Source organism: Leishmania braziliensis, chromosome 11 (assembly GCF_000002845.2).
Source record: "Leishmania braziliensis MHOM/BR/75/M2904 complete genome, chromosome 11".
NCBI classification, from domain to species: Eukaryota; Euglenozoa; class Kinetoplastea; order Trypanosomatida; family Trypanosomatidae; genus Leishmania; species Leishmania braziliensis.
Genome location: NC_009303.2, coordinates 305,831 through 329,347, shown reverse-complemented (window position 1 = coordinate 329,347; position 23,517 = coordinate 305,831). Strand labels below are relative to the sequence as shown.

The 23,517-nt window shown below is 58.6% G+C and overlaps 4 protein-coding genes across 4 annotated transcripts; all 4 read right to left on the bottom strand.

Moving 5' to 3' along the window:
• Nucleotides 1-828: 828 nt before the first annotated feature.
• On the bottom strand, nt 829-1,401 carry LBRM_11_0700 (putative 60S ribosomal protein L24; the record flags this gene model as incomplete). The annotated part of the gene is made up of 1 exon (XM_001562953.1): nt 829-1,401. One exon carries the CDS (start codon nt 1,399-1,401, stop codon nt 829-831), a length of 573 nt encoding a protein of 190 aa, XP_001563003.1.
• Nucleotides 1,402-3,050: 1,649 nt separating this feature from the next.
• Nucleotides 3,051-6,077, bottom strand: LBRM_11_0690 (conserved hypothetical protein; the record flags this gene model as incomplete). The annotated part of the gene is made up of 1 exon (XM_001562952.2): nt 3,051-6,077. The coding sequence occupies one exon, from the start codon at nt 6,075-6,077 to the stop codon at nt 3,051-3,053; it is 3,027 nt and encodes a 1,008-aa protein (XP_001563002.2).
• Nucleotides 6,078-10,517: 4,440 nt separating this feature from the next.
• LBRM_11_0680 (conserved hypothetical protein) lies at nt 10,518-11,492 on the bottom strand (the record flags this gene model as incomplete). The annotated part of the gene is made up of 1 exon (XM_001562951.1): nt 10,518-11,492. One exon carries the CDS (start codon nt 11,490-11,492, stop codon nt 10,518-10,520), a length of 975 nt encoding a protein of 324 aa, XP_001563001.1.
• Nucleotides 11,493-18,485: 6,993 nt separating this feature from the next.
• LBRM_11_0670 (putative kinesin) lies at nt 18,486-22,958 on the bottom strand (the record flags this gene model as incomplete). The annotated part of the gene is made up of 1 exon (XM_001562950.1): nt 18,486-22,958. One exon carries the CDS (start codon nt 22,956-22,958, stop codon nt 18,486-18,488), a length of 4,473 nt encoding a protein of 1,490 aa, XP_001563000.1.
• Between the last annotated feature and the right edge of the window lie 559 nt (nt 22,959-23,517).

Here is a 23,517-nt window from a genome sequence, read left to right as displayed (position 1 = left end):
TGCACACACTTCCACATAGGCGCTGGCACGCACACCGAGGGAGAGAGAGATAGAGACCCCTATAAAACAAACGCGCATAGAAGTCGTTCAATTTAGGAAGTAAACAACAACAACAACAAAGAAAAACACCACTTTAAGGCACGTCAATCAAAACCCAACGCAAGTCAGCCACGACGGCGGCAACGGCACCTCTCCGTTCATCGAAAGAGAGAGAAAGGCGAGTCGGAAGTCGCCAGCCGTACCGGGGGACACGTCTCCGTGCAGGTGGCGCTCTGAAACCCCCCCCCCCATAGCCCTGGCATCTCTCAGAGACATTATGATTATCACCCGCCTCTGGTTGCCCCTCCGCTGCCGCCTTCGCTTCTTGTCCTTCGTGCCGCTTCTCTCGTTTTCTACATTTCGCCAGCGCACTTGGGTGTTGTTGCCTTTTTTTTTTATTATTATTATTTTTTTTTTTTTGCTTTCTTCGGCATTCGCTCGTGCGTGTATGAAGTGAGCTGATAAACGTGAGACCGATGCAGAAGACGCGCCGACACAACATAACGGTAACGGGTGAAGCGGGAGAGGGGGAGGCGAGGAGGAGGCGCACGTAGAGGCTACAAAGGGCACTGAGACAGACAGAGATGGATTTGCAGAGAGAAAGAGAAAGAGAAAGAGAGAGAAAAGAAAACCTCAAGAGACAAGACGCGCGCTGCATACGCACTTCGCCTGCTCCGGTTTTTTTTCCTTGCATCTCCCCCCCCCCTTTTTCTCTCTTGTTTGTTTATTTTGTCGCTTCGTCTTGCTGGCCAGAGTAGCGAGTGAGGGGGGAGAGGAGGGGGGAGGGGGCTACTTCTTCTTGGCAGAGTGGAAGGCGGACGTGCCCGTAGCCTTCTCTGCCTGACGCTGCTTCTGCTGACGCTTCTTGTTAGCCTCGCGGCGCTTCACCTTCTTCTCCTCGCGCTCTTGCTGGATGGCTACCAAATCATCGCGCGCCTTGTGCTTGATCTCAATATCCTCGATCCAGTCGATGTTGTGCTTGAGCGCCGAGGCAGCCTCTTGCTTCTCTTGATGGCGGGCCTTCTCCATGCGCCTCGCCCACAAGTCTTCCTGACGTCGCTGTTTGATCTTCTCTACGCGCTTCATCACCTTCAGCGTGTCGCCGAGCAGTTCGCGGTTGTACTTGACAGGGATGTTGCGGCGCTGCTCAAAGTCCATGGTGCTATCGACCGCCAGCTCCTTGCTGTTTGCCTTTCGGAACGTCTTCGTCCACTTCAACTTCATTGGGTTGCGCTTCATGCCGAAGTTCTTGCGGCACTTGCTGGAGCAGAAGCGAAATATTTTGCAGTCGTTGCGCACGAACATCTGCCCGTGCCCCGGGTAGACCGGGGCACTGCAGAAGGAGCACTGCTCAATCCTCATAATGCGCGAAGGACACTAGAGCGGGATGAGGAATGAGGGCGGAAAGGGAAGCGACTTAGCCGAGGCCTCGAGAGACACATGCACAGGAAAGAGGAGGCGGGGGAGGGGGGAGGAGGAGGCCGCTGCAGCGCTGAGAGGTCGTCGAGATGCGATCGTGCGCGTAGCCACAATGGCAGCTGTGGAGGGAGGGGGGGGGGGGGGGGCGTGGAGGCAAAAGACAAAGTGCGCGACAGGCGAGGAGGCGAGGAGCGAAGGTAGAGAGGCCGTAGGGCGAAAACAAAAAAAGCGTGCGAGTCGTTACCCCGCCAGTGGAGATGATGGGGAGAGGTAAAGAGGGGAAGGTGAGGGAATGGAGGGGGCTAGAGGAAATGGGGGGAGGGGCTGGCGTGGAAGCGAGCACGCACGTAGACCAAACCGGGGTACGGGAAATACGTAGGGGTGCATGCACAGCGTGCTCTCCTCCTCCTCCCCCCCCTGCGCACAGCGATGCACGGAGGAAAAAAAAATCAAAAACAAGAAAGGAGGGAAAGAGGGTAAGCGGTAGCACACGTGAACACCCACCTTACACCGCACGCGCTCCTCTCTCTCTCTCTCCCTTCCCGTCTCGCAGCTTGATTTTGCTGTAGTCCCTCGGCAGAGGCAGTCCACCACCACCCCCCTCCTCGTCACAGGTGGCTCTCTTCCGAAAGCCCCTCCCCACTAGGCCCCACCTCTTCTTCGTTGTCCTTTCACCTCCCATCTCCTCCAGCGTGTAGTTAATAGTGCTGTTGCCACGCTGTTTGGCCGCTGCTGAAACAGGGGCTGAGAAGGGAGCGTAAAGGGAGGACGCTTTCTTTTCCCTCATATGCTAAGGTATACCCCTTCATGGTGGGGGAGTGGGACCTGTACATCACTCAACAGAGGAAAACAAACAGTAGAAACGACAGGTGAGACGGTGGCAGCCACACACACACACACACGCACACATATGTCTCTCTCGCTGTCAACGCACACCCGCGCATAGCCATTCCGCAGGGCCCTACATACACATTATGGGCCATTTCACCGTCGTAGCGGTAACCTCGAAACAACACCCCAACAAGACCGAAAACAGCAAAAAAAAAAGGAGAGAGAGCGAGGACGGGCTTAGCCTGCCGCGTACAGCTCAGATCTGTATAAAGAGAAAGAGTGTGTGGGTGTGTGGGTGGGTGTGTGGGTGGGTGTGTCGCCAGGCGATACGGGAACGTGTTGCTTTTGGGTGGGGGCACTCAAGAAAAAAAAGCCTCACCCCACCCCTTCTGAGCTGAGCATACGCACAGACGCTATGCCTTTTTTTTTTCAGGTTTTTCTTTTCGCTTGTTTGCTCCCTTGCGCCCCTCTGCAGGTGCGCGCCTGGTTACACACACACACACACACACCGCCCACCGCCCCCTATCCATCAGCCAACTTTCTCTTCCTCACCCGCCCCATAGGAGAGGGGGGTGCGCAAGTTGAACAGGCCAGCGCTGATGCTGACTGATGTATTACGACCCTCCCCCTTTACCGGGTATGTTGTCGCTAAAGTGTGAGAAGGGGCTCCGGCGAAAAGAGAACATTAGGGGGGGGGGGGGGGGGCAGGATGGCAGGGAAGGTGACTTCGAAAATGGCGCAGGTAACACACCGTTCAAGCTTCATTCCCTCCCCCCTCCCCACGAAGCTCGCCCCGCTCCCGACGACGCAGCCGCCTTCATGAGGGTATTGAGAAGGAGCCTCTCGCGGGCTTCGTCAAGCACCGCAGTGTTTACCGACGCGTCACCGCTGCTGCTAGCCTCACCCGCGTCGCTCCAGAGAAGGCCGCAGTCCACCTCCAGAAGCGAGTCGCTGTTGGCTACGACTCCGTGAATCACCTGCAGCACAGCGTCGAACGACCATGGGCCCATCGTGCTGCTGGCATCTGCAGCTGCCGTGTCCACCCCCTCGCTCTTGTCGGGTAGAACAGTGGCCATAAACACCTCCATCGTCGGCCGGCTCGCCACGTACTGCAGCAACGTCATGAGCTGCGCTGTCGGGACGCGTGGAGTGTTGCGCACGTCGAGTTTACGCAGTGCCGTGGCCAACGCAGTATTGGAGAAGAAAGCACTGAGCTGCTCGATGTGCGCGACACGCCAGTCGTTGTGACTGATGTTGAGCACCGCGAGATTTGGCAGCTGCGCGAGGCACTGGAAGAGCTGAGCAACCTCTACCTCTTGCTGCGCCGGTGTGATCCCACTTAGCAGTCCTTCCTGAACTCCTAGACTGTTATGACTCACATTCAGCTCCCTCAGCGCCCCTGCAGCAACGAGACCAGGCAGAAGACATGTGAGGGTAGAGATATTGTTGTAGGAGATGTCGAGGTGAGTAATCGTGGTGGCCCCCGCAGCCAGAAGCTGGCTGAGCGACCCAAGATCGTCCCCAAGACTGTTGCGACTCAGTGTGAGCTCGTGCAGCGTCTGCGGCAACGCCACATGCACCTCAGAGGGAAGCAGCGCTGTCACGCCTGTAGCGGTCAAGTTGTTGCCGTCGAAGCGCACACGTCGCAACTGCGGTGGACTGCGCCGCTGCAGCTGGTACACCAACGCGGCGAGCTCCTGGGCAGCAGTGCCGTCGAAGTTGGAGGGATAGTTGCCGCAAGCGTGGTTGTACGAAAAGTCCAGCTCCTCCAGCGCCTCTGCGCGTGCGAGAGAGCGCAACACGAGAGTGCTGAAAGTCGGTCCAAGGTAGGTGTTCGCCATGATGAGGCAGTGCAAGCCTCGTGGCCCCTCCATAGCAGACGCAAAACTCTGCACAGCTGCTAAGGCACACTTCTGTTGGCGCTTCGTGAGACGGCGACGGTGCGTGTCTACACCGCTAGCAGCGTCTGCCGCACCACCGACGCACGCGAGCGGGTTCTGTCGTAGGATAAGCGTGTGAAGGGCACTCTGCGGCGCGGCGGTAGCCGAGGCGGCCCCGGCCGCCACGCTCCTGCGCAGAACATACCGGGCGAGGTGGGCCAGACCCGCATACCCGATAGCGTTGTCCGTCAAGTCCAACACCTCCACAGACGTGTTGTGCGACAGCGCCACCGCTAGCATGTGCACACCGTCGTTACCCAGGAAGTTCTTTGAGAGGTCAAGTACACGAAGGCGCTGATATCGGTAGAGTGGACTGAGAAGCGTCCACAGCGGGATGCCCTGCCACTGCTCCTGCGCAGCAGCAAAGGACAGCCCAGGGTGGGGTGTTGGTGCTCCTCCGGCAGCTTCCTCGTCCGCCTCTATGCCGTCTTCCTCGGGCGGGGGTGCCATTAGGTCCTCGCCAGCGTGCAGGCCGTTTTCACCCAGCCGCAGTACGCGCAGAAACTTGTTCTTCTTGAGCACCTCCGACAGCGCCTCGAGGCCCTCGTACGGCTCCCCAAAGACGGGGTCCTCCGACTCGTACAGCGGGTCCTCGACCTCTTCTGTGTCTGCCGACACGTTCAGCGCGTTTGCCGAGAGGTCAACGCCGCAGAGAGCGATGTTCTTCGTCAGTGCCTTGGCGATGATGCCAATGCCGCGTGGACCAAGAGCGTTAGCACGCAGGTTGAGGTACCGCAGGGATTCATTCGCATCCAACATAGACGCGAGGGCTCGCAGTGGAGCTAGGTAGCGCACTGGCGCAGTATCATCTCTGCCCGCATCCTCACCCAGGGGCGTCGCCACCACCGGCGCACCGAGGTTATTGTAGGAGAGGTCCAGCACCTTCACCCGCGAGCACGCCACCGCTGCCACCGTAGGAGCATCACGCCCGCCGGCGGTGCGCTCGTTGGTGTGGCTGAGGTAGGCACAGAGCAAAGGAAACACACGCATCTCGTAGAACGCAACGTCGCGCACCGCGTTAGCGTGGGTCTCATAGGCGATACCGAGCGCCGCGCAGCGCTCCTGCAGCTCCGCGTTGTTCTGCGTGTCCACCTCTGACTGCACATCGTCGTCGTCCCTGTCGGACTCGTGCGAACCCGCAGAAGAAACGGGCGAATGGGCGACCGGAAGCGGGTAGCGGGCATGCACTTCATGATACTTGGCCTCCCACGCTGCCGTCGATGGCGACGGCTGTCGTGCCGGGTCCACCACACTGTTTGCCAGCAGCAGTGATGTGATACCGCCGCTTCCCGCCCCTTCAGTCGTTTCCGCAGCGATGGCGGCTTCTTCCATGAGGGCGAAAAGGCGCTGCAATGCATCAAAGTTGAGCGGATTGTGAGGCTTCAGCTCGTGCACAAGTGGCAGCACACTGCGCAGCGTCGCCACATCATCTGGCAGCCCGACAGCGGTTGCAGTCGCCGCCGCCCCGCTGACACCGCGCTCCACCGCCTCCGCGACTGCATCACCGTCGACCGCCTGCACAGCCTTCACAACAGCCGCGTTGTGCACGGCCTGCACCTCCGCCAGCGTGCCACGCTGGCAGCTAGCCGGCTCCATCCCAAGCCGCACGGTATTGCTCTGAGTAACACCACTGTCGCCACCAGTAGTAGGTAACGTCCCGCGCGCTGCTGCCGCCTGCTCCAGCTGCTGTTGTTCTAGTCGACTGCTCGTGACGCCATGCAGAGCACGCGACAGTTGCATGGCGTCGAGTGCCGCGTAGATACCGGCATCGCCCTTCTCCTTTGAGGCAGGGGTAAGGTAGGGAGAGGCCGCAGGAGGCACCGATGATTGCTGGCAAATTGGAGTCATTGCCGCCGTGTCTCCCCGTGTGTGTCTTTGCTTGTGTTGCTAATCTGAGGGCAGGAAAACCGCAGTCGAAAACGACCTCAGAAGCGCTCTTGTCTGTGCCACGCTTCCTTCTCTACGCGGCTGTCACCGTAGTGCAGACACAAGCGCGTGGCTGGCGTCACGACACGTGTTCGTGGGTAAGCCGTTGTAGGCGGTAGGCAGAGCTCGAAGCTCACTGTTCAACCCAGGACGGGAAAGTGGTGAAGAAAAGAAAAAATGGGGGACCGAGTCAGAGAGAGTCACTCATGAGGCAAGGAACGTGATGAATGGGACGGGTAACGACGAGGTAGTCCGCTGTGTGAGGGTGTAATTGGGGCCCCAATTACACGAGCTAAAGCACTTCCAGAGCGCACTACGGAAGCGAGTGAGTGTGGCAGAGCAGAAGTGAAGAAGTAAGAAATATGACAAGTTCTAGCAAAGGTGTGAGAGAATCATTGTCGAACGGCTCCCTTCTCCTCAGCACACAAAAGCCAATGAGCACCAACCTGTCGGATTGAAGCTTCTCTCACTCAACCGATCCAACTTACTACCGTAGGCCATGTGCTGAACTCCCCACTCGGCCCCCTCCAGACCTCCCACAGGGCCCACCGCGTGGTGCGCAGCAGCGCCAGAGACGCGCGCTACAGCAGTGCGCCCGCTCAGCCAGCGGAGCACGGCCCCTGCCTCAAACTCTATCCGCCCGCCTCACAGCCGCTCCCACCACGCCGGCCGCCACCTGAGGGGGCGTCCCTCGGGGTGGCGGGCAGGCTCCCTACACCGGTAGGTCGCGAGGGCCCGGTGGGGGATGCGTTCGAGCCGCGCTGGCACTGCGCGCATCACATGGGTGGCACAAGCGGGTTCGCTGCTGCCCGCCGCGACGATGCCACGCCAGCCAGGGCCGGGCCGCCGGCATTAGGGAGAACGAGAGAGGGAAGGCAACGTCGTTCACAGAATCGCCAACTTTTCAGCTCTCCTCCACTGCCAGCAATGCGAAACTGTGAGACAGAGCGCAGTCGCACGGCACGCACAGTTCCACTGAAAGAGAAGGGGAGAGAAATGTGGCACTAAAGAGAGATCGAAGAAGTGCAGACGAGTGAATGAGCCGCAAGGGAGTAAAATTGCGGAGGGAAAAGGGTCGGTGATGTCATTGCGACGCAACACGGTCGCGGCCGACACACACACACACACACACACGCGACTTCCAGGTCGACATATAAGCGCAGTGGTACAAGGGAAAAGGTTCCGGGTAGAGGGACGTACAAATACACAAGAAGCAGGAAAAACGACCCTCCCCTCCCTTACCCCTCCCCCCCCCCACACACACACATGAACGGACGAGCGGCTGTGTGGCACAGCGCGACGTGTACGACCACGTAGGCGCGTCCATGCGCATTTGAGCGAGTGCCGGCAACGAGGTGGAGGGGAGGAGAGGGGAGGGGGGGGGGGGGGGTGCTGAAAATGCACGAAGGAGCCCCGTTAACCTGACCGGCAAGGAGCAAACGAACGGGAGGGCAACTCGCGGGCCGGGGCCTTGAGGAGGGAATGCCACGTCAGCATTCGCTGGAGACCGGCATCGAGGTGGGGTCGATGGATACACGTCGGCTATACAAACACAACGCCGCTATCGCACTGTAAGTGACGCACATGAGAGGCGTGGTTACGCAAGCCACTGTCCATGACGCGCGGCTGCTGATCCAGTGCTGCGTAGTGCGGCAACGCGCGGCCCCACATGTCTGGCGCCAACTGATGCAGTACGGCGGATTGGCGATTACGCCACTGTGCGTATCGCTTGGCCTGCTCGTCGAGGAATGCGCGTCGGGTGGTGTCAGCCGGCAGCAAAGGAAAACTAGGTACGGCGGATGCGTGCTGCACTGCTGGTGTCGGAACACTGGGCCGCAAACGTAGGGGAAGCTGGTAGGGCAGAAGCGGCATACCATGGAGGGGGAGGCCAGCAGTCCCTGATGTCAGAGCTGCGCTGTGGGCAAAGGGGGTAGATTTTCTGCGATTGTGTTGCGGTTGCGGTGCGAAAGATCTCAAGGAGGCGAAAGCGACACACCTGTCCTCTCCTGACTCTTCCAAGGGTGCCCCAGGCGCCTCCCTGCGCTTCGCATCGTAATGTGCTTCCATGACCGCTCCTGAGGTTGTCGCTTCCGCTGCTGTTCGCCTCGGACTCACCTTGGGCGGGGCACCAATGCCAGCCATCGATCCCTGAGCAAGGACTCTACAGTATGGATGTGCCAGAGCTGCCACGCGGGGAGGTGGGTCGTCTGCAGAAGGCTGAAAGTGCATGCGGACCGCTCCGGTATACGCTCGTTCTAGTCCTTGTCGAGGTTGCACCGGGAACGACCGCAGCGCAGTTGGCTCCAAGCGGGCACCCATCTCCGCAGCCATTCCAGGAGAAAGGTGCTGCGCAGGCTCATCTGCCCAGGATCGGAGCGCATCTTCGTGCTGCTTTAGTGCCTCTTCAAGGGCCGTGCGTGCCATCTGCGAGTGTAATGCACTAGCACCGCCACCATCACCTGGGCCGGTATGTGGCCCAGCGTCACGCCGTATAGGTAGTTTAAATGTAAAGCACGGTACCGAACGTGCTGTAGGTGCTACCATCAAAGTATCACGACCATTCCCAGCACTGCGAATGTCTCCCATCTCTTCGTGAGTATATTGGCGTGGTGTTGCCTGCGACACTGTGCGCGTTGCTGAGTCAGGGATATGAGGACGCACTCGTTGTGTGGCATTCCGAAAAGCCACCGTCTTCAGGACCACCATGTCCTGCGGGTCCTGCGTGGTGAACATGTCGTTCTCCACGTCGCACAGACGCACACAGGACAGAGAAAGAGAAAGCAGAAATGATGGTGGTGGTGAAGATCACTGCGAGAGTGTGTGGTTCCGTCGCGCGTCTCAACGGTACAAGCAAGCTAGGTAGATGTGTGCCCGTGTGTGATGGAGAGGGAGCAAGGACCGAAAGGCCTGAAGAGGAGAGTGGCTTCTTTGAGAAAAGAGTCTCCTCCCTCAATCACCATTGCCTACGCCAAAGCGCCTACACACGCACGGTTGGCCTTCGTGCCGCTCTGTGACAACGAGCGGTGCCTGGCGTAAACGATGACAACAGGTACAGTGGCATAAGAGAGAAAGAGGGGGGGGGAAGAAAAGGAGAAGTTGGGGCAAAACACAGCCTGCGTGTCGGCAGCACTGCCTCTTTTCCATTGGAAAGGAAAAGCGGGCGGATGGTACCGAGGCAAGCGAAAGGGCGAGAGAAATAAGGTGCGTAGGGAAGTTGCATGACCCTCAGCATCTTCACCTCCGAGCGAAAACATACGCGCGAGAGGAGAGCTCGGGGGAAAGGCTTTGGAGGCGGCAACGGTGATATTATAGGGAGAGGAATGCAATCGCCTCTTAATATAAGGCACGCTGAATAAGTGGAAGATGAAGAAAATCATGTTCACCAGTTCGGAGAAGGCATGCCTGTGTGTGTGTGTGTGTGCGTGTGTCGGTGTGTCGGTGTGCCGGTGTGCGTCGGTGAACGCGTCTGCTGGCCTGAAAAAAAAAAGGAAAAAAAAAGAAGGGGACAAGAGGCTGCGCTCATGGGCGCTCTCTACCATCGATACTTTGTGACTGCTTGAAGTACTTTGTCCTCCTTTCGTCATCCCCACGAACGCACACGCACGTCGCTCCTCGACTACTGAAGAAAAAACCGATGTGGGTAAGAAGAGGGACGGGGGGGCGTTAGGAAAGCAACACGTGCCATCCATGCAGAGGTACAGGATGCCTCCCCCTCCCCGCGCGCGCGCTCAGCCCTAGTCGCCGATAGATGAACGTACTATCTGCTCACCAGTGGTGAGGAGAGTAGCGCAAGTTAGCGAGCAACACCGAAACACATAATATGGAGAAGAGGAAGGAAAAAGCAGCAATGAGTGAGCAAACAAAAAAACGCAGGAAAGGGGAAAAACGATCCGCAACGGTATCGACAACAACGCTATCTTCCCTCCACCCGCCTCCCCCCCCCACCTCCCTCTCGGCCTCCTTTCTTCTCCACTCGTAATCCTGACACAGCGCACCAGTACGCAGTGCGTGGGTAAGAAGAGAGGCAGGAAGAGGGGGGGGAATGGGGACGACTTCCACAGAGAGAGAGCAGCAAGGGGAGGTTGTCAAAGAATAGGGACTTAGCCTGTGGTAATGCCCTCATCCCTCAGCTACCTAAAGCACACCGTCAATGAGTCAGACTTCATAAACACCTGCACCAACGCAGAGCTTTCTCACGCTTGTATGGGTATGTATGTATGTATGTGGGTGGGTATGACGAGGAATGTCTGTGTGCACGGAGGCCACATCCAGTACAAGGAGTCACATTCTATACTGAAGAGATACAATACATACACACCCACGCACAGCTGATGATCTAAAGTGCACGGCGCGCTGCTACTATTACTTCTTGACGAACCCCTCACTCCACTTCTGGATGGCAAACTCGATCGTTTCGTTCTTGACGACCTCGGTGCTGCCGTCCTCGGTCCACCACTCCTGGGGCAGATCCCAGTCCTTTGTATACGTGCCAGCCTCCAGCTGCTCCTTGAACCACGTACGGAACTTTGGCAGTGCCTGTGCCACATTCCTCATCGTGTTCGGAGCGAATTTGGTGGCAATGAAGTTTGTCAAACTCGCCGGAATCCAACCCCCTGGGTCGGTCTGCGTAATGTACGTGAGACTCGCGCCCTCAACCTCGCCACTCGCCGGGTTCCTCCAGGGGCAGATCAGATACCCCGTCAGCTTCGAAATAGCACGAATGTACTGCCCGTACTTGTTGCGGTGCACATCTCTTTGATATGTTGAAGGCACCTGTGAGTGTGGCACCGATGTGTTGAAGATGACATACTCGTCCCGACCCGCTTCATGCCACATGCGCTGGTTCACAAAGTCGCGATTTGCCAGGAGCGGCATCGGGCTCTTAGCAGCATAGTAGCCGATGTCGGTGTTGGCGCTCAAGCTCACGATGCGGAATGCCTCCTGGCGATACTCGTCCCACTGCTCTCGGAAAACAGAATCGTGCAAGAGGTCGTAGAGCTCCTTTGTGGTTGCACCACCGTTTGGGTTTTCCTTGGTATTTACAAAGATGCCAAAGACCTTGATGATGTGCATGGGCTCGTTGGGCAGCTTCTTTTCCCATACCAGCACTTCATTGGGCTGGTTGTAGCGCAATGTGAAACCGTCCAGCGAGTCGGCGAAGCTGCGAAAGGCGTAGAAGTCGGCCTTGTTCGGGAAGCGGTAGATATGGCCTGCCACCTCACGCAATTCCCCTGAAAATTTAAACGGTGTCATATACTGGACCATCTTCGATGCTTGCGAATTTGCAGTGGTGGAAGTCTTGGCAGACGCCGCTGCTGTCTTCTTTTCTTTGCCCATTTTGCTCATTCACACACGAGCACACGCATTCGTATTTCGAACGAGAGGAGATGCCGTCAGTGGGGTCGCTACCAGTGAGTCAATGCACGCTCGATGTCACAGATAATGTATGGGGGTGTGCGTGTGTCTGTAGGAAAGAGGTGAGGGAAGTGTCAGGAAGAGGATACCAAACGACAGAGACTTTGAGAATGGCGGGAGTTCAGGTGAGGAAAGAGAAGAGAAATGAAGAGAGGGGGGAGGGAGGGGCGTAGGAGGGGGAGGCGCATGCATGCGTGCGTGTGGCATCGCGGGCGGAGTGACGGCGCCGGATAGAGGGCTTTGGGAACGGCTTCTCACATGCGCGTGTGGCCTGCCTACCTCGCAAAGCCCCGCGACCATGTCGGAGGAAGACGCCGTAGCACTTGAGACGGCAGGCATCACAGGATGCTGCTCTACTCGCGCAGTTGCGTGGTCGGTTCCACCTCGTTCGTGGCGGGAGAGAAATGTGGCCCGATCAAGAGCCAGTTCGTGATGTGGCCACGAGAGGTGAGCCACGTGGCTCTCCGCAAAAAGGGGCGCAAGGCGGACGTTCAGCTAGACTGCTCGCCGTGGCAGAACGTTTCGGTGCGATGTTGGTGAGGTGGCAGACCTGAAAGGGTGTGTTTTTCCTGGTACCCAAGCCTAAAGCGCTAAAGCCCTCAATCCGTTCTCCGCGCCGCTGACGGGATGGCCGATTAGCTGAGGGTCACGCCAAAGAGGTGAAACGTGGTATCTGAAATAATGCAAAGTGGTGGCCGCACCATTGCCTGGCCCCCACTCTCCCCCTGCGCTGCACGACCCGCTGCGAGGGTGAATGTTAATGAGCAGATGGGCAGCGTGCAGTCGGCAGGCATGCGTCGCGCAGTGAAGCAGGCTACAGAATCTGCAATTCAGACGGCAGGTCGGTTCAACGTTACCCTCGACCAAGACGAAATCGAAGCCGCCCGTCAGGTGTACGTTAGCAGGAGGTCGCCTACGACGGCAAGGCGAGCAACCTCTGTCCTGGAGAACATACCGTTAGGGAGCTGCGCGCGGAATCGGCTCAAAGCCTGACAATAGGGCAGCTCCAGCGTCTCTTGGGACGACTGTGATTCGGAGGCCGAGTTCCGATGACGCCACTTCACCGGTGTTTGGTGGCTTCTCCAGTGAGCACCGGCGCCTGTGCTCCACTCAGTGGCATTTTTTTACAGCCTGGTGCAACGCTGCCCGCGCTGCCTGCGGGCGCCCTGGCGTGAGCTGGGCAAGTGGTCAAAGTAGGTCATCACAAATACACCACGAGGCGCCGCTTGGGCAGCCGGTTAGGCTGGCCTCCCCGCTTGTCCCTGAGAGCTCGACAGACGATCTCAATGGAGATGCAGCGGGCGCTGCCATCAGGCAAAAGCTCATGACGACATGGTGCACGGTGCCAATCAGCAGGGTGGTCATGTTGCTTTGTTGTCTTCTTATGCCTGTGTCTCGAGCAGCGCTCGTGTTTGCGTCGCTGCGGGCTCACGCCATCGTGAGAGTCGGCGACTGGTGTACCCCTCCCCCTCGCACGCGCCCACAGCGACTAGTTTGTGGGTGCAAAAAGGGCGAGAGCCACACCCCACCTAAGCTTCTCCTTGACTCACTTTGCGTGCCACTTTTTCACATGGTCGCTGCGCACCTCGCGGCCATGTCTTGCGTACGGCCTCTGCAAAATGGTGTGACCGCCTTGTACGGCTGCTGCTGCTCATGCAAGAGAGAAGACTGATGCAGCTGTGCCGTCGATGAGAGGGGGAGGGAGTGTGTCTGTGTGACGCTGCTTATAACAGGGAGAACAAGGAGAGGAGGAGCGTAAAGCACAGTTGCTTCTGGGGGTACATGTGTGGATGTGGGTGGGTATCCAAGTCTACGCTCATGAAGAAAATGGGTAGAGGAAGAGAGCGAGACATCGTAAGGGAGCAATGGAATGCGCAGCTCGGTTGTGGCAGGTCCACAAACAGCGCTTGGGTTAAGTCTTCACTTGTTCGATGTGCTGAGTTACCTAGACGCACAGCACATGATCTCGTTACTGCAGCTCCTTCGCCCAGTGTTGACAGGATGCCAAAAAAGGATGAGGAAGACGACGACAGAAGAGGAGGCAGAGAAGCACAGACAAGTTCGGGATGGGCGTCTCACCTAAAAATATGGTCCACAGAACGGTGGCGGTGACAGCAAGCATGAGGCACGCGTCTTACATGCACGTCATGATTATTGTTTTGCTCTACTTGCCTGTTTTACCTGTGATGGTCCCGAGAGAAGATGAGTTAGAGACACGAAGACGTAGAGAAACAGAAAACAAGGGAAAAGGGTATCGCCAACAGCCAAAAGGGAAACGCACACACACACACACACACACACACGCACACGCATATATATATATATATATATATGCAAGAGCGGCCGCAAAACACACACCAACAAGGCAATCAGCATGTACATCATCGGAAGAGGGGGGTACGGCAGGAGGAAGAGGAGAGCAGCGAGGCCCTCACACACACGTGCGCGCAAAGAAAAGGAACGAAGAGAAGTACAACTACAGTAGAAACCAAAAAAAAAAACGCTCTTCCTCCACTTCCACCGACTTCCCCTCGCGGTGCTTCCCTCTGCGGCGTGCTGCGTGGGTGCAGGGCACTGGGCGTGTTTGAGAGGAGAGAGAGAGAGACACTACAAGACTTGAAAACACCCACACTGAAGACACACGTGGGAAAGAGAGAAAAACAAAGGTAAGGGACGAGGGGGGGGGGAACAATAAAACGAAGAAGAAAAACTGATTCCAACACACACGAGACACGCAAGCATTTTCTCCGTCGAGGTCACTCTACCACACGTCGTCTTGTAAGTGTACACATCCAATCATACCCCTCACCCATGCCGCTGCCGCACTGCGGCTGCTTCGCGGTCGTCTCGGGTCAGCCCCCTGCTGTCGAGTCGGCCCATGCGGCTCACGGGCTCTTCCTGCCCTTCCTTGCCTCGTCCTCAGATACGCGCTGTGCAATCGGCGCCAGACAGATCGGGCTGGGCTGCACACCGCGATACAAGCTGGTCGCACCCAGGGTTCTGCACGATAGCGAAAGCGAAGGCGTCGGTCGTGCGGGTAAAAGAGGGGTGGCTTGGGTAGCTGAGGCCGGTGGTTGAGTCCGTGATCCACATGGTGGGCCGTCGGCACCCCCCTGCCGCTGCCGATCTCGCAGACCTGCCGACTCCGGCGCTGCGCTCCAACCCGCAATCGGCGCAGACACGCAAAAATGAGAGGCGCGCGCGGCGGGCGGGTGGCGCCAGCGCTGGCGCCCAGACGCGTCACAATGCCCCACCCCACACACACCCGCAGGCCCCGTGCCGACCGCCATGAGGAGGGAGAGCGAGCCCGTGACACCAACCATGCTCGTATCCCGGTGCCATGGCGGATGCCGTTGGCCTCGCAGCGGGCCAAGGCAGCGTGCCATTGCCCCACGCCCGCCGCAGCGCCGGCAAGCCGGGGGCCACAGCCTCCTGCCGCCGCACCCACGCGCGCGCGATGACGATAAGGCGTCGCGGCCGCTCCGCGCTCCATGTTTGTCGGCGCCGCGCCAGCTGTCCGGGGCGAGCAATGGAACCCCGCGGAACAGGCGAGTCTCTGCCTGCATCCCGCTGGGATTTCCTCGTGCGGAGAGTCGCAGGCGGGTGCGGCGCAGCAGCACTACGGCGTCGCGAGGCACGAGATCCGCCTCCGCGAGTAGGCCTCTGCTGTCTGCGCATGCTGCCGCACTCACTGGGCCTGCAGCTGCTTGGGCGTGAAAGCGCTCAAGGGCCCCCCCGCAGCTTCTGGCCAGCACTCTCCCACCACACGGTGGCACCGCAGAGTAGCCTTGATCCGCTCCGTGCCATGTAGCAATACAGGAGAAGATCCGTCACCGGCGCCCGTTCGTGCGAGCAGAATGCGCGCGCAGCGTGGCCAGTCGGGCCATGGCTGCGCCGATAACCTCTGCAACGTGTTCGCCAGTGCCGCGCATTGACTGGAGGTCCACACCGAGCAGGCGGGAGTGGCGATCCGCTTCCAGGTGCGTGTGCGCAACGGAGAGTCTCAGCTGGTTGCGGTGCCGTGCACCGACGGGTGTGTACTGCGCTTTAAGGAGCACTCCGCTGCATGAAGTGGTCCAGTCCCGAGTGCCCTTCCCTACAAAGAGAGGATTGCAGTGTGGGTGGCGAGACATCGTTGTGGAGGCTGTGTGGGGTGTGGCGCCATCAGCCAAGAAGGCGTGGTGCAATCCGCGTGCCTCGCTCAGCTCCACACACAGCGAGTCCACTGCAATCACGAAGAGGGCCCAAGACTGACTTACGTGGAGCGCCGCATGCACCCCTGGTCATGGTTGATTTCCTCTCGTGAAGGCGATGGCAGGCGCGACGGCCACCAACGAAATCCGTCACCCGGCGAGTATAGCGCGGTTCTGGGTTGCCTCTCTTCAGTACGGTGATGGCAGCGCCACGATCTGGCGAGTCGAACGCGCAAGTGTGGTCCACAAACATGGCACCTATTTCGAGGCCAACTTGGCGCTGACCTACCCTGTGCAGAGGCAGGTCCAGGGGGTCTACAGTGGAGCGGTGGGAAGGCAAACCAGACTACTGGGGTTGGAGCCTGTCTTCCACAGAATCGCAGAGTCGTCTCGATATCACTCCTTCGAGTGACTTGCTCAGATTAGTGGTCAGCGTCACAGGGTGGTAGGATGCGAGATCATCTTCAGGCATGTGCGGCCTTAGTGGGGGGGGGGGGGGGGGGGACAGTGAGCCCCTCCTTCCACGTAGCAGGGCCGCAGCCGGTGGCGACGCCCTGGTTGTAGAAGCTAGCCGGAGCTCTCTTCCCGTGCATTGATGGGTAGATGAATAAGCAAGTGACAAAAATGAAATGAACTAAGCATCACCACCACTGATCACCGAAACAATAACACAGAGAAAGACAACACACACGCACCTACACACCACCACCTCCTCCTCGCTCCCTGTAATGCGCTCTGGCAACGAGCAGAATAGAAACGAAGTGGAAGGGCAGGAAGAAGAACAGCAAGAAAAAGGGGTTTAAAAAAAAAAAATTGTCGTGTACTGTACAAAGGTCCTCCTCGCCACATGCATGGAAAGAAACGCATGCAACAACTCACAACTGGGCCACACCAGGAGGCGCGAAATATGAGGGGATCGTGTGGGGGGGGGGGGGAGAGAGGGAGGGAGGGAGAGGCATTGAGAACACTGAGAAGGTAAGATGCTGGTGGCCGCGCCTGTTCCCGTACAAAGCAGAATATAAATATATAAATATATAAATATCAGTGCTGTTATTTATTCGCCCTCCCCTCTCCTTTTCGGCAACCATATTGTCGCTTGGCTCTACCCACCTCGCCTCGCCTCGCTCCCTCTTTTTCTCCTCCTCGTCTGTCCCTTTGCGACCCCCACCCTTCTCTCTTCAGTTTTATGTTCAGCTTTGCTCCTCCGGCATGTTGGAGGCCACCGCCACAACGCCACCAACGTAAAGTAGAAACACACACACACACACACACACATTTCGATGCAGGTGGAAGCGTCTCCGCCACGCAGCGCAGCGCTTTTCGCCCACCCCCACCCCCCTTGTCCCTTTTTCGCTTCGTTTACCACCAAATGTCTGTGGTGGTTCAGTGCGCGCGTGTGTGTGTGTGTTGGGGGGGGGGGGGGAGCGGGGGAGCGGAGGCGTACGGGTTGGGTGAGCGTGGCTTCCAAAAAAAGTGACGTAGACGAACAAGCCACAAGAGAGCATCGAAGAGGTGAGGAAGGAGAGAGCGAGCGAGACGGACGGTCAGCTGAAAGAAGAGTGATTGCGTACAAAGAAAAGGAGGACAGAAATAATGTACGAGAGAGAGAGAGAGAGAAGGCGAGAGCCTGCGCGGGTGGTTGTAGCGGTGGATAGGATTCCCACGTTGCAGTGGTGATGGGGAAGTTGTGGGAGACGGTAAGGGGGGGGGAATAAAGAGACACTGAACGCACGAGATGCAGCAAGAAACCCACGCGCGCATGATGACAGAACGACTAGAAGCAAAGGAAGCAAACGCAGCCACAAGAAAATTACAAGAAAAGAGGTCGCTAGCCAGCTGCATACATCATCCGCCACTACACACCTACACGTACCCCCTTCTCGTCGCCTCCTTTCGTTACTCACCCAATGCTGTACATGAAAAAAAAAAAACAGCGCAAGGCGGAGGAGGGGAAACGAGAAAGGAGAACAGAAAAGGCCAACATGGCAACATCGAACAAGAATGACACATTAGGTGGGAACCAGAAGCCTGCATCGGCGCTTCAACTCCGTGAGAGACGTAGAGAGAGAAAAACGGATGAGAGGGCGCGCATACTTCTTATGTCGTTTCCCCCCCTTCAGTGTCCGAGTCCTTGCGATGAGATGCAAGCAACGAAAGAGAGAGAAATGTGCACCGACCACCAAGGAGGAAGGAGCTGCGTCAGTCGACGCTTACACCCCATCACTCGATGTTGTTGACGCACCTAAGTGATGCCTTCAAGCACGTACACACGTGTGCCCCTGTCTTTCGATGTAGAAGCGAGCCCAGCACTAATAGTATCAACGGGAAAGAAAGGGGGAGAACGAGGAATAATGAGCTGAGGGGTGGGGGAGGGGCGCATCAGTCCAGTAAAAGGCGAAGAAGAAAAAACAAACGGAAACCGAAAGGCGCGCACGCACGAGCAAGCCAAAGGGGAAAAACGAACAACACTTTTAGCGGACCGCACAGCCAAGAATGAGCAAACAAGCAAAGGAAGTGAGCTCGAAGGTGGCCGAGGCGTTGAACGACTTTCGACGGCATTGATGAACGAGCTGTCGACGGAGGGGTGCCCTCAATGGCAACAAAGCGAGAAAAACAGTGGAGGGGAAGAGAGGCAAACCAGTCGCACCACCAGAGCGTGCGGCAGACAACTGTGCAATATCCGATAACTCTCACTCACGTCCTGCGCCACCATTGCGGGCTTTTAGCAGTAGCTTGAGGATACTTGCCCTCGACTGGTTGGTGATAGCGCATCGGAGAGGCACGTGCTGATACTTACCATGAGGTCATCCGTGAAGGAAGTGCGGGTGCGCAACTGAAACAGTTGTTGGCCGTTCTCCTTGTTGGCACAGTCACTACTGTGTGTATTTGGAGAGCAGCCGGCACCGTACTGCGGTAGCGCAGGCACTGCCGTCGCTGCCGCGCACTCCAGCAGGCGCGCCATCGTCAACTGTGGGGTGCTGTCAGGGCTACTGAGTGCGCCATTGGCGGCCTTTTTCTTTCCGTTGGTACCCGCTCCAGAGGTGGCAATTTGGCCATCTAGCGATCTATTGTAGCCCGAGGAACCTGACTCGCAGCTCACGCTCTGGCTGATGCTATCGCTGCTGGAGGACAAGATGCGGGACGGGATAACTGCGGCAGTGAGGCTCTCCGCAGTGGCCTCAGCACAATCCAGCCGGCGCTGCACCGAGGCCCCTGCTGTCCTGGCCATACGAGAGGGACTGCCAGCAGCAGTTGTCGCCTGGAATCGGGTAAGTTTGTCTGTCTTCGTATTGGAACGACGTAACTTTGATGCTGACGGCGATGCGGAAGTGAGCAGGTGCGACTCCACACCATCGCCGCTGCACCGCCTCTCCTGATGCGGCGGTGCGCGTGGTTGGCCGCCGTCTACGTCGGGGTAAGACGATGACGTGCTGGTAGTGAGCCTGCCACCTGAAGTTCTGCTGCCACTGTTCTGCTTCTTCTTGGCTGGACCGTTTCTGCTCGGCATGCTCCGACTACTGCCGTTGTGCCCTGTCGCCTCCGCAGACGCCTGCGTAGGCTTCGGCGGTGACGAACTCACGCCGCTGCGATGGTTCGGCCGCCCTCTAAGGTTGTAGCCTGCAGAGTGCAGGGCGGATGCGTTAGCCCGCAATGCAGACGCGGTGTTGCTGCGCACAAAGGCGCAGGGGGAAGCCGCGTCGGCGTCCCCACCACCGGGATTGCCGTCGGGCGTCCGTTGGGGTCCCCGATGCAGGGCAACCCGCTGCGTACCTGCGTGGCGTCGCGCCAGTGATGAAGTGGCGGAGCCCGAGTCCCCAACGGCCTTCGGTTTACGAGCTGCTTTAGTGGAGTGCGACACCACTGAACCGAACTGGAGCGGGGCGGTGACGGACCGCTGAAGCTCGTGCGCGCTTGGTGCACCACCACCCAAATTCTTTTTGGGGGCTGCACCTCCTGCTACTCCGTTGGTGCTACGAAGCACGTGTTCGCCGGTCAATCCACTCAATGACGTCTTGTCTGGTCCCGGGCCGGAGCGCCTCTTCTGGCCTCCAGCTGGCGGCGACACTGTGCCCCGCGTCAAGCCTGTGGAGCTACCCGTGCGCCTGAACGCCTTGGAGGGACCGCTGGTACCGGCTGCGGGAGCCCGGCCACGGAACCCATCACCCTTGCTCGCCTGCTGTATGGAAGGACACCGCTCTGGACTACTACTGCTGTCAGCCGTCGGCAGGACCAGATGGCCGTGACGCGTGCGGACCCCCTCCGTTTTGTCGCTCGTCTCCTGCTCGCTGCTGCTGGTGAGATGCATCGACTCGGCGGTGGCCATCAGGTCGCGAAAGTGCGACGCGAGGTGATTCGAGCTACGAGTACCTGAAGAGCCGCCACCGCGCAGTGGACTGCTGCTGCTGCTGCCACCGCCCCCGGACCGGTTCGTCGGACTTGGTGCCAGCGGCGGGTGCGCAAAGGAAGGCGTCTGCGAAGGTGAGTGTGAGAGCGCCGAAACCGATAGCAACGCTGGCGACAGCAGCGGCGATTGCATAGTCAAGCGCAGCGTGAACTCAAACACAGCCATCATCTGCGCAGTAGACGTGGTGGGCAGCAGCGCATACAAGAGAGCCACATTCGCCCTCTTGACCGCAGCCGCGATGGCGTTGCCATTGACACTGCTGTGCAGTGAGGATGTGAGGGAAGTAAGCTGAGCAAGGTACGGGCAAAGGCACTGAATGGCCTCAACACACTTGCTTAGCGCTTCAGCGTATTCGGCCTGACGGTTGAGCAGCGAGCGGCACTCCTGATGGTAATGCGCGGCCAGGCACTCGGCCTCCGTGCAGCCTTGGCGCAGACGGGCATTGTCCAACAGTAGCTCAAGTGAGGTGCCCTGTCGCTCGCGTAGCAGGTCCTGCCGTGTGGCAGCGAACTGCCGATCTGCGTCATCGAGCCGCTTTGTCAACACTTTCAGCTCGTCTGCTTGCTGTGCCTGCTCCGCCTCCAGGGCCGCAATCATCTTGCGCAGGCCGGCGACGCCAACGGCGGTGGTGCAGTTGCCGTCCACCCCCTCGCGTGCTTGGTTGCCGGAGGCGTTGCTGACGAGAAAGGTGGCAAGTCGCCACTTCTGCTCTCGCAGCTGCGTCTCCCTATCACGCTGGCGTTCCTGCGCCTCGCGCACCTCGTGGTAAAGGCTTTCCTTCTGCGCAGAGAAGTTTTTCAGCTTTGCCTCCAGCTCAGAGAAAAGCGGAGTGTTTTCGGCGAAGACAGACGGTCGAGCGGTGCGGCAGTTGAGGGACGAGTGTGGCACGCTGCTACCTCGCGGCATGTCAGCGCCACTGACTGGCATGGGTGTGTGGGATGCGTTCATGGACAGCGATGAGGCTCCATCATCTGCGGTCGCCGCAGATGGTGTGATGGTGCCTCGCTGCGCGTTCCTGTTAGGACACGGGGGCACGGCTGGCACTGCCGGTGTAGGCGCCGGACTACTGCGGTCGCGATCGCCACTGCTGAGGGGAACAATAGGGCTGTCCAACGTCGTTGGCAGCGACCCCTGTTGAGTGGTTGGAGTCATCAAAGGGCTTCCGTTGCTGCTGGCACCGCCCTCGGTGGCCAGCACCGTGTTAGCAAGTCGCGACTGGCTCCCTTCGCCGCCACTGCTGTTGTAGGAGTCGTCGCCACCGACATCGCCGGTGTACGCAGCAAGGGCGGATTGCGCGCGAGTGAGCTCCTCTCGCAGCTCCTCGATAAGCGCCTCCTGTGTCTTCGCTAGTTGACTTGAGTTGATGGCAAACTCGTTGCGGTACGCCTCCACCTGAACCTCCCTGGCGTTCATCGCAAACTTCAATGTGTTCACTGCCTCCTCCGTGTGCTTTGTGCTCGGGTTCAGGCAGAAGAGGATCTGCGTGCGGCAGTTGCCGCCGATGCTGGAGCGTAGCACCCGCGTCAGCTTGGACCCACGGTAAGGAATAAACATTTTGCCTCCACCCTTTCCGCCTGTCTGCCGCCGCCGCACCTTCTGCTGTGCCAGGCTCTGCACGACAGCACCGAGGGCTAGCAGGGAGCGGTTGATGTTGCCGCCCTCGCGAAGACGCAGGCCGGTATTGCTTGTCGCGGCGGCTCGCTCAGAGCCCGCCAGATCCGCGAATTGAATCTTCGCGATGGTGACCGTTGACCCCGGCGGCTTCTTTTTCTTCTTTGCTGCTCTCTTCGATGGCGAGAGCTCCATGTTTGTCTCTGACGCATCGCCTTCCTCCGTCATTGAAGATGCAAAGCCGCAGCCGCCGATGGTGGCGCAGGTGTTGCCATCACGCACCTCTATCTCGACAGTGATGATCGCGTGTGAGCGACTGGACTGCGCATTGGCCCCGGTGGCGGCCACAAACCGCTGTGCGTGGCCGTACTCGATACTCCGGGCGAAGTCCTCGAGCGTCTCGGGGAAGATATGCGTGAGCCCATGAATGTGCAGCCCGCCGTTGCTGTTAGTGTCGCTTTCACATGCGTCAAAGCCGGCAGATGCGGACGCCGTGGCGCCGCATGCCTCGCGCACCTGAAGAGGGACTCGCTTCGACTCTCGGCCTGAGGCGCCAGTGCCACCGTTCGCCAAAGATTTCGCGCTGCCGCCGTTCTCTCCAGTCGGCTTGGCGAGCAGATCGTACACATCCTCATTGTAGATCTCGAGGAAGCTGCACTTGATGCGCACCCGCTTGCCCTCCTCTTCCTCCAGCCGCTCCTTCTCGGCAAAGATGTCCTGGACGGCCTGGTACACAATACCAGCAGCACTCATCGTGCTGCCAAACATGGTGTGCGTCTTGCCAGAGCCGGTTGCGCCGTAGGCGAGGATGGAGCCGTTGATGCCGTGGAAGACTCCCTCTACGATGCGCTTGCACGACTGCTCGTACACCTCAATTTGCGAGGCGTGCGTGTTGAACACGTGATCGACGGAGAACTGGTATGGGCGAGCTGTGGCACGTGTCGGCTGCGAGGTTGGAACTGCCGCGCCCGCACGCCTTGATGCCCGTGTGGGGGGGCTGCCGCCAATTATGACGCAGTCCGGCAAGCACTGAATGCAGTTATGCACCCTGGCATCTGCCCGCTCTTTTGTGGAGAGAGGGCGGACGCGCACCACGATGCCAACTCCCTCATCGATAACGACTTCATCACGAGCTGCCAGCGACAGCGGCAGCGACGAAATCGATGGCGACCCACTCATGGTATCAGGGCTCACTGTGGCGCGCACCCGGAGAAAGAGGTGTAGGGGGGAGGGGGCAGACGGGCAGCTAAGATAACAGCGACAGACGAAGATACCAACCAGAAAGGATGTGGGCTCATTAAATATGGAGAAGTAAACATTCGTAATGCAGAAGGGGGGAGAAGCTGAAAAGAAAAGAGAGAAAAAAAAACGAGGAGGTGGGAGGAGGGAGTACAGCCACCTCTCGCCTACATGCACACAACAGAAGATGAACCGCAAGAGACAGAGAGGGGGGAAAGAGTGGCGTGTGTCCCAGCAGCAACAGCGAACGCAATACCAGCGATCACAGGACCAGAAAAGACGAGGCCTCCAGGACGACAAAGACGTTTCACACAGTACCTTCTGGTGCTGGAATGGTGTATCCTCTGTGCGTGGTATTGGCGTCACCCTGTTCGTTCTTCACTCCAAGGCGTGCGCTTGCTTCGGGAAGTATGGCCCTTTCCTTTGTTCTGATGCTCCCTTTCCTCTGCTGCTGCTGCTGCTGAGTGGGTTAGGCAAGCCAGCGCAGGTAGTGGGGGGG